A 13,812-nucleotide genomic window follows, 5' to 3' on the forward strand; every position below is an offset into this window, starting at 1 on the left:
TTGCAATTGCACTTGTTAGCAACTTCATTCAAACTGCACGCAGAGACATAAATATGGTGTCCACAAGTTCATCTCACTCTGGGGAAGTCCCCTTTAAGACAAGGCTTTATCAGAACGTTATTATACCATGTGACTGTAGAATGCAATGTCACAGCATGGTGAGCGATAGGACAGTGTACTCACATAGTGACATCCAAGTGTATGCCAACTAGAAATTAACGAAGCAGGATTTGTATTTCACTTTGATTGAACATTTAATATGTAATGGACAGCAGGATAGCCTAGTATGCAAGGGCTTGGAATGTAATATTCACACACAAGGTGTCCTTACACAATTAATGGATGGGATAACAAATGAATGAATGCATGCATAAACTGAGAACGATCAAATAAGACATTGTAGTTCAAGTTGTTGGACACTGAATATTGTGCATTGGGGTGACAAACGTAATTCAATTTGAAGAATTACAGATCATGTATTGAGATGTCAGATACTGTGTTTATTTATGTATCTGTTGCTTGGTGTAACATTTTATGGATTTTAAATTGTCAAATCAAATATTCTAAAGGCTATTCCTTTTCATTCTGTATGAGTGAAAGCATCACACTGCTTGTTTCACCGTTATCTTCCACAAGAGGATGCTTACTTACTGAGCTTAAGCAACTCCTTGTTAACGTAGCTACATCAATCACGTTCTGGTGTGAAAAGCTTTTCTAGTACAAGATATCGATGACAATAAGCAAGTCTTTCAAACCTGTCATCTTTCATGTCAAAATGTACAGTAATAGGGCCTGCCTGACTAGAAGGCCTCCTTCACAGACGCATGCATGCACACACACAGACACACACACGCACACACACACACACACACACACACGATGTACCTATATGTATATACAGTACACTTTACAATAGTGATCAAAGGTACAGTATATGAAGTGTATTTGAAAGTTGAGCAATCTGAAAAGGGACTATTATGCTCTGCAGTCTGATCAACTCATGAACTCATTAACTGATCAGTCTGATCCACTCATTAACTGATCAGATACAGATACTCCACAGCTGCTGTAGGCGCATGTTTGTCTTTTATACTCCTCATATCAAACGAGAGAACCAACATTGAATTCTTGCTGCTCCTTCAGTGAAGATTGTTTGCTAACATGAAATACTCCATTGAAGTCGGTCAATGATGCTCCAGTATGCTCTGGAGCTAATAAACAGTGCTTTGCCACTTGTCAACAAGTTCAGTCAACAAGAAACCCAGTGTCCTCATTTATGGAACGTTTAGTGTGAGCTTATGTGTTCTTCTAACTCATATTCAAAACGCAAGAGGACAACGTGTTCATTTCAGACATTATCATGTGTTGTCAATCATCAACATCTCAAGAATCTCATCATGAAGCCGTCCCTATAGTCCACATTGCGTACCAGATATACTACTATAACAGGCTTTGATAACTTAATGCTGAGTACGAGTTCAGTTTCTTATAGGTAATGTAAGCCTTTGTTCTGATTTGCATTAAGCTGAGTGATTGTGAGAAGGACAAAATAAATAGGCCATATAAACATATTCCACACAAATAGTCCCGCATGGCCTTGATGAGTTCTTAAGGACATGTCAGACATCCTGGCTGTAAATGAACTTGATGTTGAACAGGACGACTTCGCTTGAAAGTTGGGTTTCTAAAGATTGAAAATGTGTCTGCTGTCTTCACTGGTTCTTATCGCTTTTTCATTTAGATCTCTGTCTAGCCAGCTGCCAGATGATGTAGCCTGGCCGGCTGCATGCCTTCTTAGAGATAGTCAGTCACAATCAGTCAGTATCAGAGGGGAGTGTGGCAGCTCGAACACACTTCACACAGGGTCAATTTGATTTATAAGAAATGGAGGGACGGACCAACACAAAACGGGCCTTGTTGCCTGCGATTGCCTCACAGCTCTGTCTCACAGTGTTGGCCATTGTGTGGCCTGCCATGGAGCAGGCCCCTGGCTGCATCTGAGAACGGGCTTCCAGACCCTTACATCTGCTGGACACTAACAAAGACTCATAGAAAACGTCTCATACCACAAGATGGTTCTTCCTGGACCATTTTATTCTTTGTCTTGTAAATAAAGAAAAGAGGCGGAGTAGAAAGATGTTTAGTGTCTGTCCATTCCTTCCATGTCTTAGCTTTGACCCTGGGTGCCGGGTCACTCTGGCCAGTAATGAGAACCCATATGTGTGACAAATGTTTCCTCCTCCTGGTTCTAAAAGAGTCTTGTCCCACTCAATGTTCACTGTGACTCGTTAACGGACACTTCTCTCATTTGGCTGTTTGCTTCCTTACGACTTAGTCTCAGCCCAACATGGTAAGGCTTTGTTTTTAATGCTATTATTATCAGTCTCTGTTATCAATGACATTTTTGACAGTACTTTATGTGTGGTGTTACATTTTTTGACAGAATTGGGAGTTGCTTCAGTGGAACAATTGTGGTAGCCAGACAGAATGGGTACAGGAGATTCATTGGCTCTGTTCAAGCCTTTGTGTCGGATGTAATTGTATTTTATTTCTCATCCTTTTGAGTTTGGTGGATGTTTATTCTGCTTAGACATGGTCTGTCTGTCTCTGTCCAGATATAGCTCTCATATCCCGCTTCTTCTGCGGCACAATGTGTGCCCTGTGGGGGGGCCTGCCAAAACACTTTGATCTTCACTGTTGGTTTTAACTGTCCCTCAGCCACCCTGCTCTCCTAGCTCAGTCAAATTCCCTCTTCTTCTTCTGTCTTCAGGAAGGCTCTGTTTCCCTTGAAAGATAAAAACAGAACCTGTTAAATGAAGTCTGGATTGTTTATTGTCACGTTCATTGGCCTGTGTAAGAAACAGGGCTCACTGATTTGTCCATGTTCGCCCCTTTTTATCATTATCATGTGTGGAGTTACAGTATGTTGTTTTACAAGACTTTTCTCATAATTACTGAAACTTACAGTACAGTTAGTACTGTACATGCCCTGGAGCCACAGAGAAAATCATGTAAAAATGAATTACATTTAGTCTACTGTTTTGTGAGTGTTTCAGATAAAGAGTCACTTACCTTACTGAACTTGCAACATTTTGTTGCAATATATTATTTGACATGTACACAAATGTGGGTGACTGACAACAAGCACCACAGTGCCTTCATTTTAATTGATTTGATTGGACAGAATGGAAGATATTATGTGCATAGCAGAACCTGAGGTAGCAGGTTGAATCAATGCAGATGCAGTGTTTTTGAAATCACCTCATTATGTAGACATTCTAAACAAAGGGTCATACAATGACAATCAACTCGATTGACTGATGGACTCAAAGCTAGCACAAGTACCACATTTGCAGTGGGATTTCATCTGTTCCTCCCACTCTCGTACTCTGGAACATTTCCCAATTACCTTTCGCTAAGCCCTGCCCCCCTTGGTTACTGTTGCAACCTCGGACAACATTTTCCCGAGAAGCCCAATTCCCCATTCAACCCCTGGTGAAATCCTCTCAAAATGATCTCAAACTGTTTATAATATATAATGAAATTAAACCCTACCTCAGTGGGTTAAACACAGACTACGCCTTACACAGACTACGCCTTACTAACTCTTGGTTATGTTGTGGTGGACTGTCATTACAATTGCTTCAAGGGAACCTGGTAATGTTTGTAGTGTAGCTAACCACTGATTGGTGCTGAATTCACTCAGCATGCAGTCAAAGCTATAATATCCACTTCTGGACCTAACTAGTGCTCTCAAATCGTATCCTGATCTCGACAGCAGATGAGAGTTGTATTAATAACATTGCTAACGTAGCTAGCTAACATACATTTTTTGAAAACAAGTTATACAATGTAACAAAGTATAATTTCGGAATCGAAAAATACTCCATCAACAGACTCTGCACTTCAGGAATCACAGTACTCCCTTTGCACTGTTCAATTATTAAGCTATTTCATTTAAAAAATATATTGTTTGGGGCCATAGCCCTCACTGGCAAATGCAATTGAAAAGTGAGCTTGTCCAATGTGTCGGACTCGACAGTTGTTGCACTGTGATTGGTTGCTAAAAATTCTGGGGCAGAGCTTAGCGAATGGTAATTTGCTGTTGAAAGCAATTTGGAGTTTAAAACTATTACAGGGCACTCGGTGCACCACCAAGACTTCCTGGAGTGACAGTGAAAGGGCTTTGCCCACCGGGCCACACCACTGAGTGAGCGAGATAGACCCTAAGTAGGATACAATAGGCAGAGAGATACATTGACACGCAGAGCCGAGTGTAGAGAAAATCAGTCAGCGGTGAGGATTTAACACTAGGCCAGGCTCTTCCTTTAGTACCCCTGTCTCCAACCAGCTTCAGGTGCTGCACTATAATAATCCCCCTATTGCAGGTAGCACAAAGTGGGGTTAATGCTCTCATTCATTCCCAGTCATACCAATGAAGCCACAGAAGGGCATGCTAACAGCAAGAGCCCAGACTCTCCTCTGTAGTGGTGGGAGAGGGCCTGTCCTGTTGTTTTGTTGGTATTCAATGGGAACTGAGGAAACTGGAGGGGAGTATACTCTATAAAGAGTCTCCTCCCAGGGGTTGCAGTGGGAGCACCACCCCAGAGGATTGTGGGATTTGGCAGGAGATATCCAGAGGATTTTGTCCTTTTAAATTCTTTGAAAGCTTGGACGCCGTTCCGCTTTATTCAACAGTTTTTTGCCAGGGGACATGTGAAATCGCTACAGCTCAGGGAAGTGAGATAAATCACAAATGATATAAATCTCAAGATAAGAATCTGTCATTTACATCTCTCTGGGAGGATTAATTAGTTAACGATTCATGTCTCTGGCAAAAAGTAACAGTTCACTACTATTCCATGGTTCAGAGGATTGTATGCTGCCTAAGATCCATTAGGTCAGGGTTAGTAGTGGCCATTATACTTCTATAAAGTCTGATTTATGTTAAGCTAATGGGCATTGTGCTCCTTGGTGATACAGTATGTTCATGATTTGTCTGACATAGTGTAATCACATACAGTATGTCCTTATTGGGAGCTTGAGGAAGGATAATGCATTTTATGAGCTCATGATAAATGACTGAGGACAGTTTCCTGCAGCACAGCATGGCTCGTCAATGAAGACGAGGCGCTTTGTATTGTACTCACTGCAAACTGCTCACTGTAAGCCCAGTGCTTTATATCAGAAAGAGAGACAGAAAGGAATCCCTTTTATCTTGTACATCAAACGAGTGTAGATATCTGCAGGATCTCTCTGCTTTATCATTCCATTAATATCCTTCCCTTCCTCTCCTCCCTTTCCCCCTCTCCTCCCCCTCTGTCCCCACACTCCTCAGTGGATCTGGGGTAGGGTCGTGACTAGCAGCCAGTCACCATGTTAGAAGAGGTACAGGCAGACTTCAGCAGGCCCTCTGTCAGATACAGCAGACAGCTTTGACTGGGCAACTGTAATGCGTGTATATGGGAGGCGAAGTTAAGTGCAGGAGAGCGGAGTATAATAAACAGGCGCACTTTAATACCGGTTACCAAATGACAGCACATAACACATACAAGTGCCAAAACACGGTCTAAAACAAAAGTGCAACGCCTGACAAATAATCCACGTAACAAATAACAATCACTCACAAATACAACATGGGGAACAGAGGGTTAAATAATAAACAAGTGATTGGTGAGTGAAGCCAGGTGTGATAAGACAAAGACAGAACAAATGGAAAATGAAAAGATGATCGGCGGTGGCTAGAAAGCCGGTGACGTCGACCGCCGAACGCCGAACGCCGCCCGAACAAGGAGAGGGACCGACTTCGGCGGAAGTCATGACAGTACCCCCCCCCCTTGACGTGCGGCTCCAGCGGCGCGCCAACACCGACCTCGGGGACGACCTGGAGGACGAGGCGCAGGGTGATCTGGATGGAGACGGTGGAAATCCCGCAGCAACGAAGGGTCCAGGACGTCATCCACCGGCACCCAGCATCTCTCCTCCGGACCGTACCCATCCCAGTCCACGAGGTACTGAAGGCCCCTCGCCCGACGCCTCGAGCCCAGGATGGCTCGAACAGCATACACCGGAACCTCCCGCACCTCAGCTTCCTGGAGTGGACCAGCCAACACCGGCCTGAGGAGAGACACATGGAACGAGGGATTAATGCGATAATCTGGGGGAAGCTGTAATCTATAGCATACCTCGTTCAGTCTCCTCAGGACTTTAAATTGCCCCACAAACCGTGGACCCAGCTTCCGGCAGGGCAGGCGGAGGGGCAGGTTTCGGGTCAAGAGCCAGACCCGGTCCCCCGGTGCGAACACCGGGGCCTCACTGCGGTGACGGTCGGCGCTCGCTTTTTGCCGCCTCACGGCCCGTTGTAGGTGCACATGGGCGGCGTCCCAGGTCTCCTCCGAGCGCTTGAACCATTCGTCCATCGCAGGAGCCTTGATCTGGCTCTGATGCCAAGGTGCCAGAACCGGCTGATACCCCAGTACGCACTGGAAAGGAGAAAGGTTAGTGGAGGAGTGGCGGCGTGAGCTTTGGGCCATCTCTGCCCAGGGGATGAACGTCGCCCACTCCCCCGGCCGGTCCTGGCAATATGACCGCAGAAACCTACCCACATCCTGATTTACTCTCTCCACCTGACTGAGACCCCCAGACGTTCCATGAATGCTCTCCAGACCCTGGACGTGAACTGGGGACCCCGATCAGAGACTATGTCCTCAGGCACCCCGTAGTGCCGGAAGACGTGAGTGAACAGGGCCTTCACAGTCTGTAGGGCCGTAGGGAGACCGGGCAAAGGGAGGAGACGGCAGGACTTAGAAAACTGATCCACAACGACCAGGATCGTGGTGTTGCCCTGTGAGGGAGGAAGATCTGCCAGGAAGTCCACCGACAGGTGCGACCACGGCCGTTGTGGAACAGGTAGGGGTTCCACAACGGCCGTGGTTAAGTGCAGGAGAGCGGAGTATAATAAACAGGCGCACTTTAATACCGGTTACAAAATGACAGCAAATAACACCTACAAGTGCCAAAACACGGTCTAAAACAAAAGTGCAACGCCTGACAAATAATCCACGTAACAAATAACAATCACTCACAAATACAACATGGGGAACAGAGGGTTAAATAATAAACAAGTGATTGGTGAGTGAAGCCAGGTGGGATAAGACAAAGACAGAACAAATGGAAAATGAAAAGTGGATCGGCGGTGGCTAGAAAGCCGGTGACGTCAACCGCCGAACGCCGCCCGAACAAGGAGAGGGACCGACTTCGGCGGAAGTCGTGACAGCAACACACTGTTGCTAATGACAGTGAATCGTCGGTAAGGCCACCCCTTGTAGATTAAAGAGGACTTTTGCCTTGTAAAGTACACTGCAGTAAATTCTGCAGTCGCAATGTGACCAGGAGCTTTATGGGTGTGTATGAGCCTTCTGGGAACTGCTGATAAGGTCCAAGAAGCTGTTATTGTTATTTATCCAGATAGTAGATCATTGTGAATAACACCCTCTAATCAAGGGAAGGCACTGTGAAAGCCCTGAAGAAAGCACCTTGAGCCAAAAAGAATAGCTTCTAAATAATAACGGCACATCGGAACGGATGTTGTTTGCACATTTCAAGGAAACATGTACAGTGGTGGACAAATATATTGGACCCTTTGAACTTCTGAAATAAGTTCAAATGGAACCATTCTTTTATTGGATTGTCAACATTGCAGAACCATTTTTTGGGGGGGACACTTAAGTTTACAATGTTATTTAAGAAAATTTCAACAAATGGCATGGACAAAATAAATGGCACCCAGGAGCTAATACTTGGTTAAACAGCCTTTGGCAAACATAACTGCAAAAAAACGTATTGTAATCATCAATGGGGTTGCTGCACATGGCAATTTGGCCCATTTTTCAGCTGCAAACTGTTCCAATTTTTCCATGTTTGAGTGATGCCTTTCACCAACTGCTGTTTTCTGATCTCACCATAGGTTTATGATGGGATTCAGATTTGGACTCATTGATGGCCACTGCAGAAGAGTCCAGTGTTTATTCTTGAACCATTCCTGGGTGCTTTCTCATGTGTGTTTGGGTTGTTGTTCTGCTGGAAGACCCACAACCTTCAACAGAGACCAGTGGAGGAAAAAGTACCCAATTGTCATACTGGAGTAAAAGTGAAGATACCTTAATAGAAAAAAGTAAAAGTGAAAGTCACCCAGTAAAATACTACTTGAGTAAAAGTCTAAAAGTATTTGGTTTTAAATGTACTTAAGTATCAAAAGTAAAAGTATGAATAATTTCAAACTCCTTATATTAAGCAAACCATATGACACAATTTTCTTGTTTTTTTTATTTACGGATAGCAAGGGTCACACTTCAACACTCAGACATCCTTTACAAACAAAGCATTTGTGTTTACTGAGTCTGCCAGATCAGAGACAGTAGAGATGACCAGGGATGTTCTCTTGATAAGTGTGTGAATTGGACCATTTTCTGTCCTGCTTCAGCATTCAAAATGTATGGAGAAAAAGTTCATAATTTTCTTTAGGAATGTAGTGAAGTAAAAGTTGTCAAAAATATAAATAGTAATGTAAAGTACAGATACCCTAAAAAATGACTTAAATAGTACTTTAAAATACATCACTGACAGAGACACAGTTTTTGGACACTGGGTTGAACATTGCATTCCAGAACACCTTGATAATCTGCTGATTTCATGATGTCTTGCACACGTTCAAAGCCCCCAGTACCAGAGGCAGCAAAGCAAATCCACAGCATTATCAAACCTGCCCATGTTTAATTGTAGGGAGGGTGTTCTTTTCTTTGTTTGCTTCATTTGCTCATCGATAAACATAAGGCTGATCTGTGTTGTCAAAGAGCTCTAATTATGTTCCATTAGGCTGGTTTAGGTGGGGTTTCAGAGTGCAATGGGGCTTTCTTTTGTCTCTTTCAGCAGTGGGGTCTTCTCAGTTTACCATCAACCACATGAAGGGTTCAAAGAAAAGAATACCCTTCCTACAATCAAACAAGTTTTCCCATTCCTTGCCACAGTTCAATATTTCTTGAATGAATCATTTTATTAATTATAACATTGTTCCTAATTAAAACAGATCTTTCATACACAGCTGTGTCTGTGCCTGCAATCAGCCTGCTTTAGAAATGTGGGAGTAATTTGTACTGTAACTGGGTAGAAATTAGCAGACACTGCTAATTGGGAACATTAGAGGCTGATGCAACCCCTCCTTGATATGCAGATACGTAGTATGGAATATTATGTATATTAATCAAGTGCGCAAATCAATGACAGTAAAAAAAAAAAAACTGAACAAAATCAACATTTCTCAATGAATAGTTAATATTTGTACTCACCATTTATATGAGCAAGACTGGGAAACAGTCCCAGCTTATATGAACTATTTGGTAGTGAAACGAGTGGTATGTTTGTAACAGAAGCCAGCGGCCACCAGCCCTGCACCGGGAGATGAGACCAAGAGTGTCCCTCTTCCCCAAGGCTGGAGATGTTACATGTCACCCGAGGGATGCAGGTACTACGTCAACACCGGCAGCAAAGGTAAGCCAGGCACACAGCTCCACCACAACCCTACTGACATGCTCACTCATGTGAGAGGAGGATCAATATTATGAGGAGGGTGGAAGAAATCTGGCAGATCCTCCATTCCTATTGGCTGTGATTCACCTTCTGCCAGCGCCATAGATTTCTACAATACCCCTCTGACTATGTATATATACAGTGAGGGAAAAAAGTATTTGATCCCCTGCTGATTTTGTACATTTGCCCACTGACAAAGAAATGATCAGTCTATAATTTTAAAGGTTTATTTGAACAGTGAGAGACAGAATAACAACAACAAAAAATCCAGAAAAACGCATGTCAAAAATGTTATAAAATGATTTGCATTTAAATGAGGGAAATAAGTATTTTACCCCTCTGCAAAACATGACTTAGTACTTGCTGGCAAAACCCTTGTTGGCAATCACAGAGGTCAGACGTTTCTTGTAGTTGGCCACCAGGTTTGCACACATCTCAGGAGGGATTTTGTCCCACTCCTCTTTGCAGATCTTCTCCAAGTCATTAAGGTTTCGAGGCTGACGTTTGGCAACTCGAACCTTCAGCTCACTCCACAGATTTTCTATGGGATTAAGGTCTGGAGACTGGCTAGGCCACTCCAGGACCTTAATGTGCTTCTTCTTGAGCCACTCCTTTGTTGCCTTGGCCGTGTGTTTTGGGTCATTGTCATGCTGGAATACCCATCCACGACCCATTTTCAATGCCCTGGCTGAGGGAAGGAGGTTCTCACCCAAGATTTGACGGTACATGGCTCCGTCCATCGTCCCTTTGATGCGGTGAAGTTGTCCTGTCCCCTTAGCAGAAAAACACCCCCAAAGCATAATGTTTCCACCTTCATGTTTGACGGTGGGGATGGTGTTCTTGGGGCCATAGGCAGCATTCCTCCTCCAAACACGGTGAGTTGAGTTGATGCCAAAGAGCTCCATTTTGGTCTCATCTGACCACAACACTTTCACCCAGTTGTCCTCTGAATCATTCAGATGTTCATTGGCAAACTTCAGACGGGCATGTATATGTGCTTTCTTGAGCAGGGGGACATTGCGGGCGCTGCAGGATTTCAGTCCTTCACAGCGTAGTGTGTTAACAATTGTTTTCTTGGTGACTATGGTCCCAGCTGCCTTGAGATCATTGACAAGATCCTCCTGTGTAGTTCTGGGCTGATTCCTCACTGTTCTCATGATCATTTTAACTCCACGAGGTGAGATCTTGTATGGAGCCCCAGGCCGAGAGAGATTGACAGTTCTTTTGTGTTTCTTCCATTTGCGAATAATCGCACCAACTGTTGTCACCTTCTCACCAAGCTGCTTGGCGATGGTCTTGTAGCCCATTCCAGCCTTGTGTAGGTCTACAATCTTGTCCCTGACATCCTTGGAGAGCTCTTTGGTCTTGGCAATGGTGGAGAGTTTGGAATTTGATTGATTGATTGCTTCTGTGGACAGGTGTCTTTTATACAGGTAACACACTGAGATTAGGAGCACTCCCTTTAAGAGTGTGCTCCTAATCTCAGCTCGTTACCTGTATAAAAGACACCTGGGAGCCAGAAATCTTTCTGATTGAGAGGGGGTCAAATACTTATTTCCCTCATTAAAATTCAAATCAATTTATAACATTTTTTGACATTCGTTTTTCTGGATTTTTTTGTTGTCTCACTGTTCAAATAAACCTACCATTAAAATTATAGACTGATAATTTCTTTGTCAGTGGGCAAACATACAAAATCAGCAGGGGATCAAATACTTTTTTCCCTCACTGTAATGTATATATCTGCATTATTACTGTAGCTATATAATCTGCCCGATTATGCTGGAACCAATACATATTTCATCATTTCACGAGCCAAAAAAGTGGGATGCGTCCACACACATAAAGCTTACTTCATTTTTTGGGGCATTTTTTTACTGCGTCAGGTTAGCAAACACAAATGTTTCCTTAACAGCCTTCTCCAGTGTGTAGGTTCACATCTTTTAAAATCAGAAACCATTCCATTTGTCAGTGTTTGTTTGGTAACCATAGTTTCCAATTCTGCTGTGAAATGCTGCCGTCTCAGAGAGCTCATTACCATTCCACCTCATCAACATCTCTCCAGCCCATTCATCTGAAGGAGGGCTTAACATCTCATCCACTTTCATCTGATTAGCCCAAATGTGTGGTGATGGCAGATACTGCTGCAGGTACCTCAGCAGCTCAACCCATGTGTTCCACAAAGCCGTCCTGTGTAATGACATTTAAACAACCCCTGTGTGTGTGTGTGTGTGTGTGTGTGTGTGTGTGTGTGTGTGTGTGTGTCTCAATGGGATAGGAGACAGAGAAAAAGACTGTTTCCCACAGGACAAAGCCAGGCTTCACCCACGGCAGCTCCAATACCCTGGCAGAACACTGCACCTTGGCACACCACATACTGTAGTAGAGATAAAGACCCAGGGGCTATTTCATAAAACCATATGCTGTAACACTCATTATTATACTGAATTCTATTATGAACTTTTGAATTACACTGATTAGAGATGCTATTTTTAAAGGGCACTCAGTTGTATTTTCAAGCAAATCTAACACTTTTATTACTCAAGAGGCTGTAAAGTACCGACGTTATCAGATCATTGTATATACAGTGTCTCTGCCTGATAGTCAGAGAGCATCTCTAACACTGTCCAGATGACAAAGGACTTCTTGCTCCACTAACTGGAATGATTTTTGTTTGATGCCCCAGGAACATTCTGAGAGAATGTCAAGAATCTCAATAATTTTTCTGCAAGTGAATCATTCATTTCAATACTTTTCATTTCAAGTATTCTCTTCCTGTTTCTCTGTTCTCAACTGAAAGAGAACACTGATTATCAGAACACTGTAGTCGCCCGCTTTAGTCCTGTGTGACCATGTCCTCGACAATACTTATTGAACATTTCTGAATGGTTGTGCTCTCCACCTGTGTTCTTTAGAGTTTCATTCAGCGTTCAGGGAAACTGTGGAACTGTGTGTCCATTGTGCCTTACTCCTCATTTGGCTTTAACCATTTATGTGTCCATCCAGAAACAACATGGGAACGGCCCTCCGCTGCTTATGGAACCCCAGTGAGACCACCGGCACAAAGGAACTCCTTACCAGAAGGTAACATCAAGCCTCTTCTGACTTAAATCTACCATATCTATTGAGTTAAATAAGTGTCAAAAGTGTTGCTTGCATCGATATAGCAATTCCTCTTCTTCACTGGGTAGTAGCTGTACAACTGAAGCCTTAGCAATCTAATTTGACCTAGCTAGCTGGAACCCTTGTTGGCTTATTTAGGGGCATTTCAGGTTCTGCCTCTCATTACTGTATGTCTGAGGAACACCATCCCAGGCCAGTAGATGGTATTCCACTGCTGGCATGTTCTCTCCACACACTGGGAGAACAACCAGGGAGAGAACAGCCAGCTGTAGGGATTTGTCAGACCAGACAAGGCTAATCCTCCCAGGGGAGGCAGGCAGTAATGAAGCCCAGGTTGAGGGATCTCTCTGCCTGGCTAGTCCAGCCCGGATCCTCCCTGGGCTCCGGATGCCCCGACTCGGCACTGGAGACGAGCCCTAGGAAGTTAGGGATTGGGCGGATTGGGGGTAAGGTTAGTGAGGGTGAAGTAGTGTTGAACAGGAAGTGGGCTCAGATTACACTGCCTGTATCTGAGTCCATAACTCAGTCTGCTTGGATAATGCAAAGCATTCATGGAGACAGCCATGGGCTCTAGAATAAGTATGACGGCACCGCCATGGGCTCCCTATCTGTGGAAGAGCATTCTGTTGATGAAACAGCAGATACCCACCTAGTGAGACTTCGTACCGTTACATTTCAGCACACTGTTGTTCTGAGACCTCGTAAAATAGCTTGATCCCTATATATTTCTGTATATGTCTCTCTAACAGAGTATCCATCCCCCTCTGATCCCTATTTGCCTGGTCTCTGCTCCATTATGTGTGAGGTAGAGATGGGTGATTATGTCATATGGCTGTGGTGCTCAGCCTCCCTCAGGGATCATTATGTTGGGTCTTTACATGGCTGTGGTGCCCAGCCTCCATCAGGGGCCATTATGTTGGGTCTTTACATGGCTGTGGTGCTCAGCTTCCCTCAGGAGTCATGCTGATGTACAGTTGAAGTCGGAAGTTTACATACACTTAGGTTGGCGTCATTAAAACTAGTTTTTCAACCACTTCACAAATTTCTTGTTAACAAACTATAGTTTTGGGAAGTCGGTTAGGACATCTACTTTGTGCATGACAC

At 43.9% G+C, this 13,812-nt stretch overlaps 1 protein-coding gene across 1 annotated transcript; it reads left to right on the top strand.

Annotated features, from left to right (window-relative positions):
* Positions 1-2,125: 2,125 nt before the first annotated feature.
* On the top strand, positions 2,126-12,771 carry LOC115202782 (growth arrest-specific protein 7-like). The gene is made up of 3 exons (XM_029766817.1): positions 2,126-2,350; positions 9,426-9,546; positions 12,592-12,771. Exons 1-3 carry the CDS (start codon positions 2,348-2,350, stop codon positions 12,693-12,695), a joined length of 228 nt encoding a protein of 75 aa, XP_029622677.1. The 5' UTR covers positions 2,126-2,347; the 3' UTR covers positions 12,696-12,771.
* The last annotated feature ends 1,041 nt before the right edge of the window (positions 12,772-13,812 follow it).

The sequence above is a fragment of the Salmo trutta genome, chromosome 1 (assembly GCF_901001165.1).
Source record: "Salmo trutta chromosome 1, fSalTru1.1, whole genome shotgun sequence".
NCBI lineage: Eukaryota > Metazoa > Chordata > Actinopteri > Salmoniformes > Salmonidae > Salmo > Salmo trutta.

What these genes read in the sequence shown, in the direction of transcription:
- LOC115202782 (XM_029766817.1), top strand. An exon ending in CGTCAACACCGGCAGCAAAG is followed by an intron (nt 9,547 to 12,591) that starts GTAAGCCAGGCA and finishes GTGTCCATCCAG; the next exon opens with AAACAACATGGGAACGGCCC.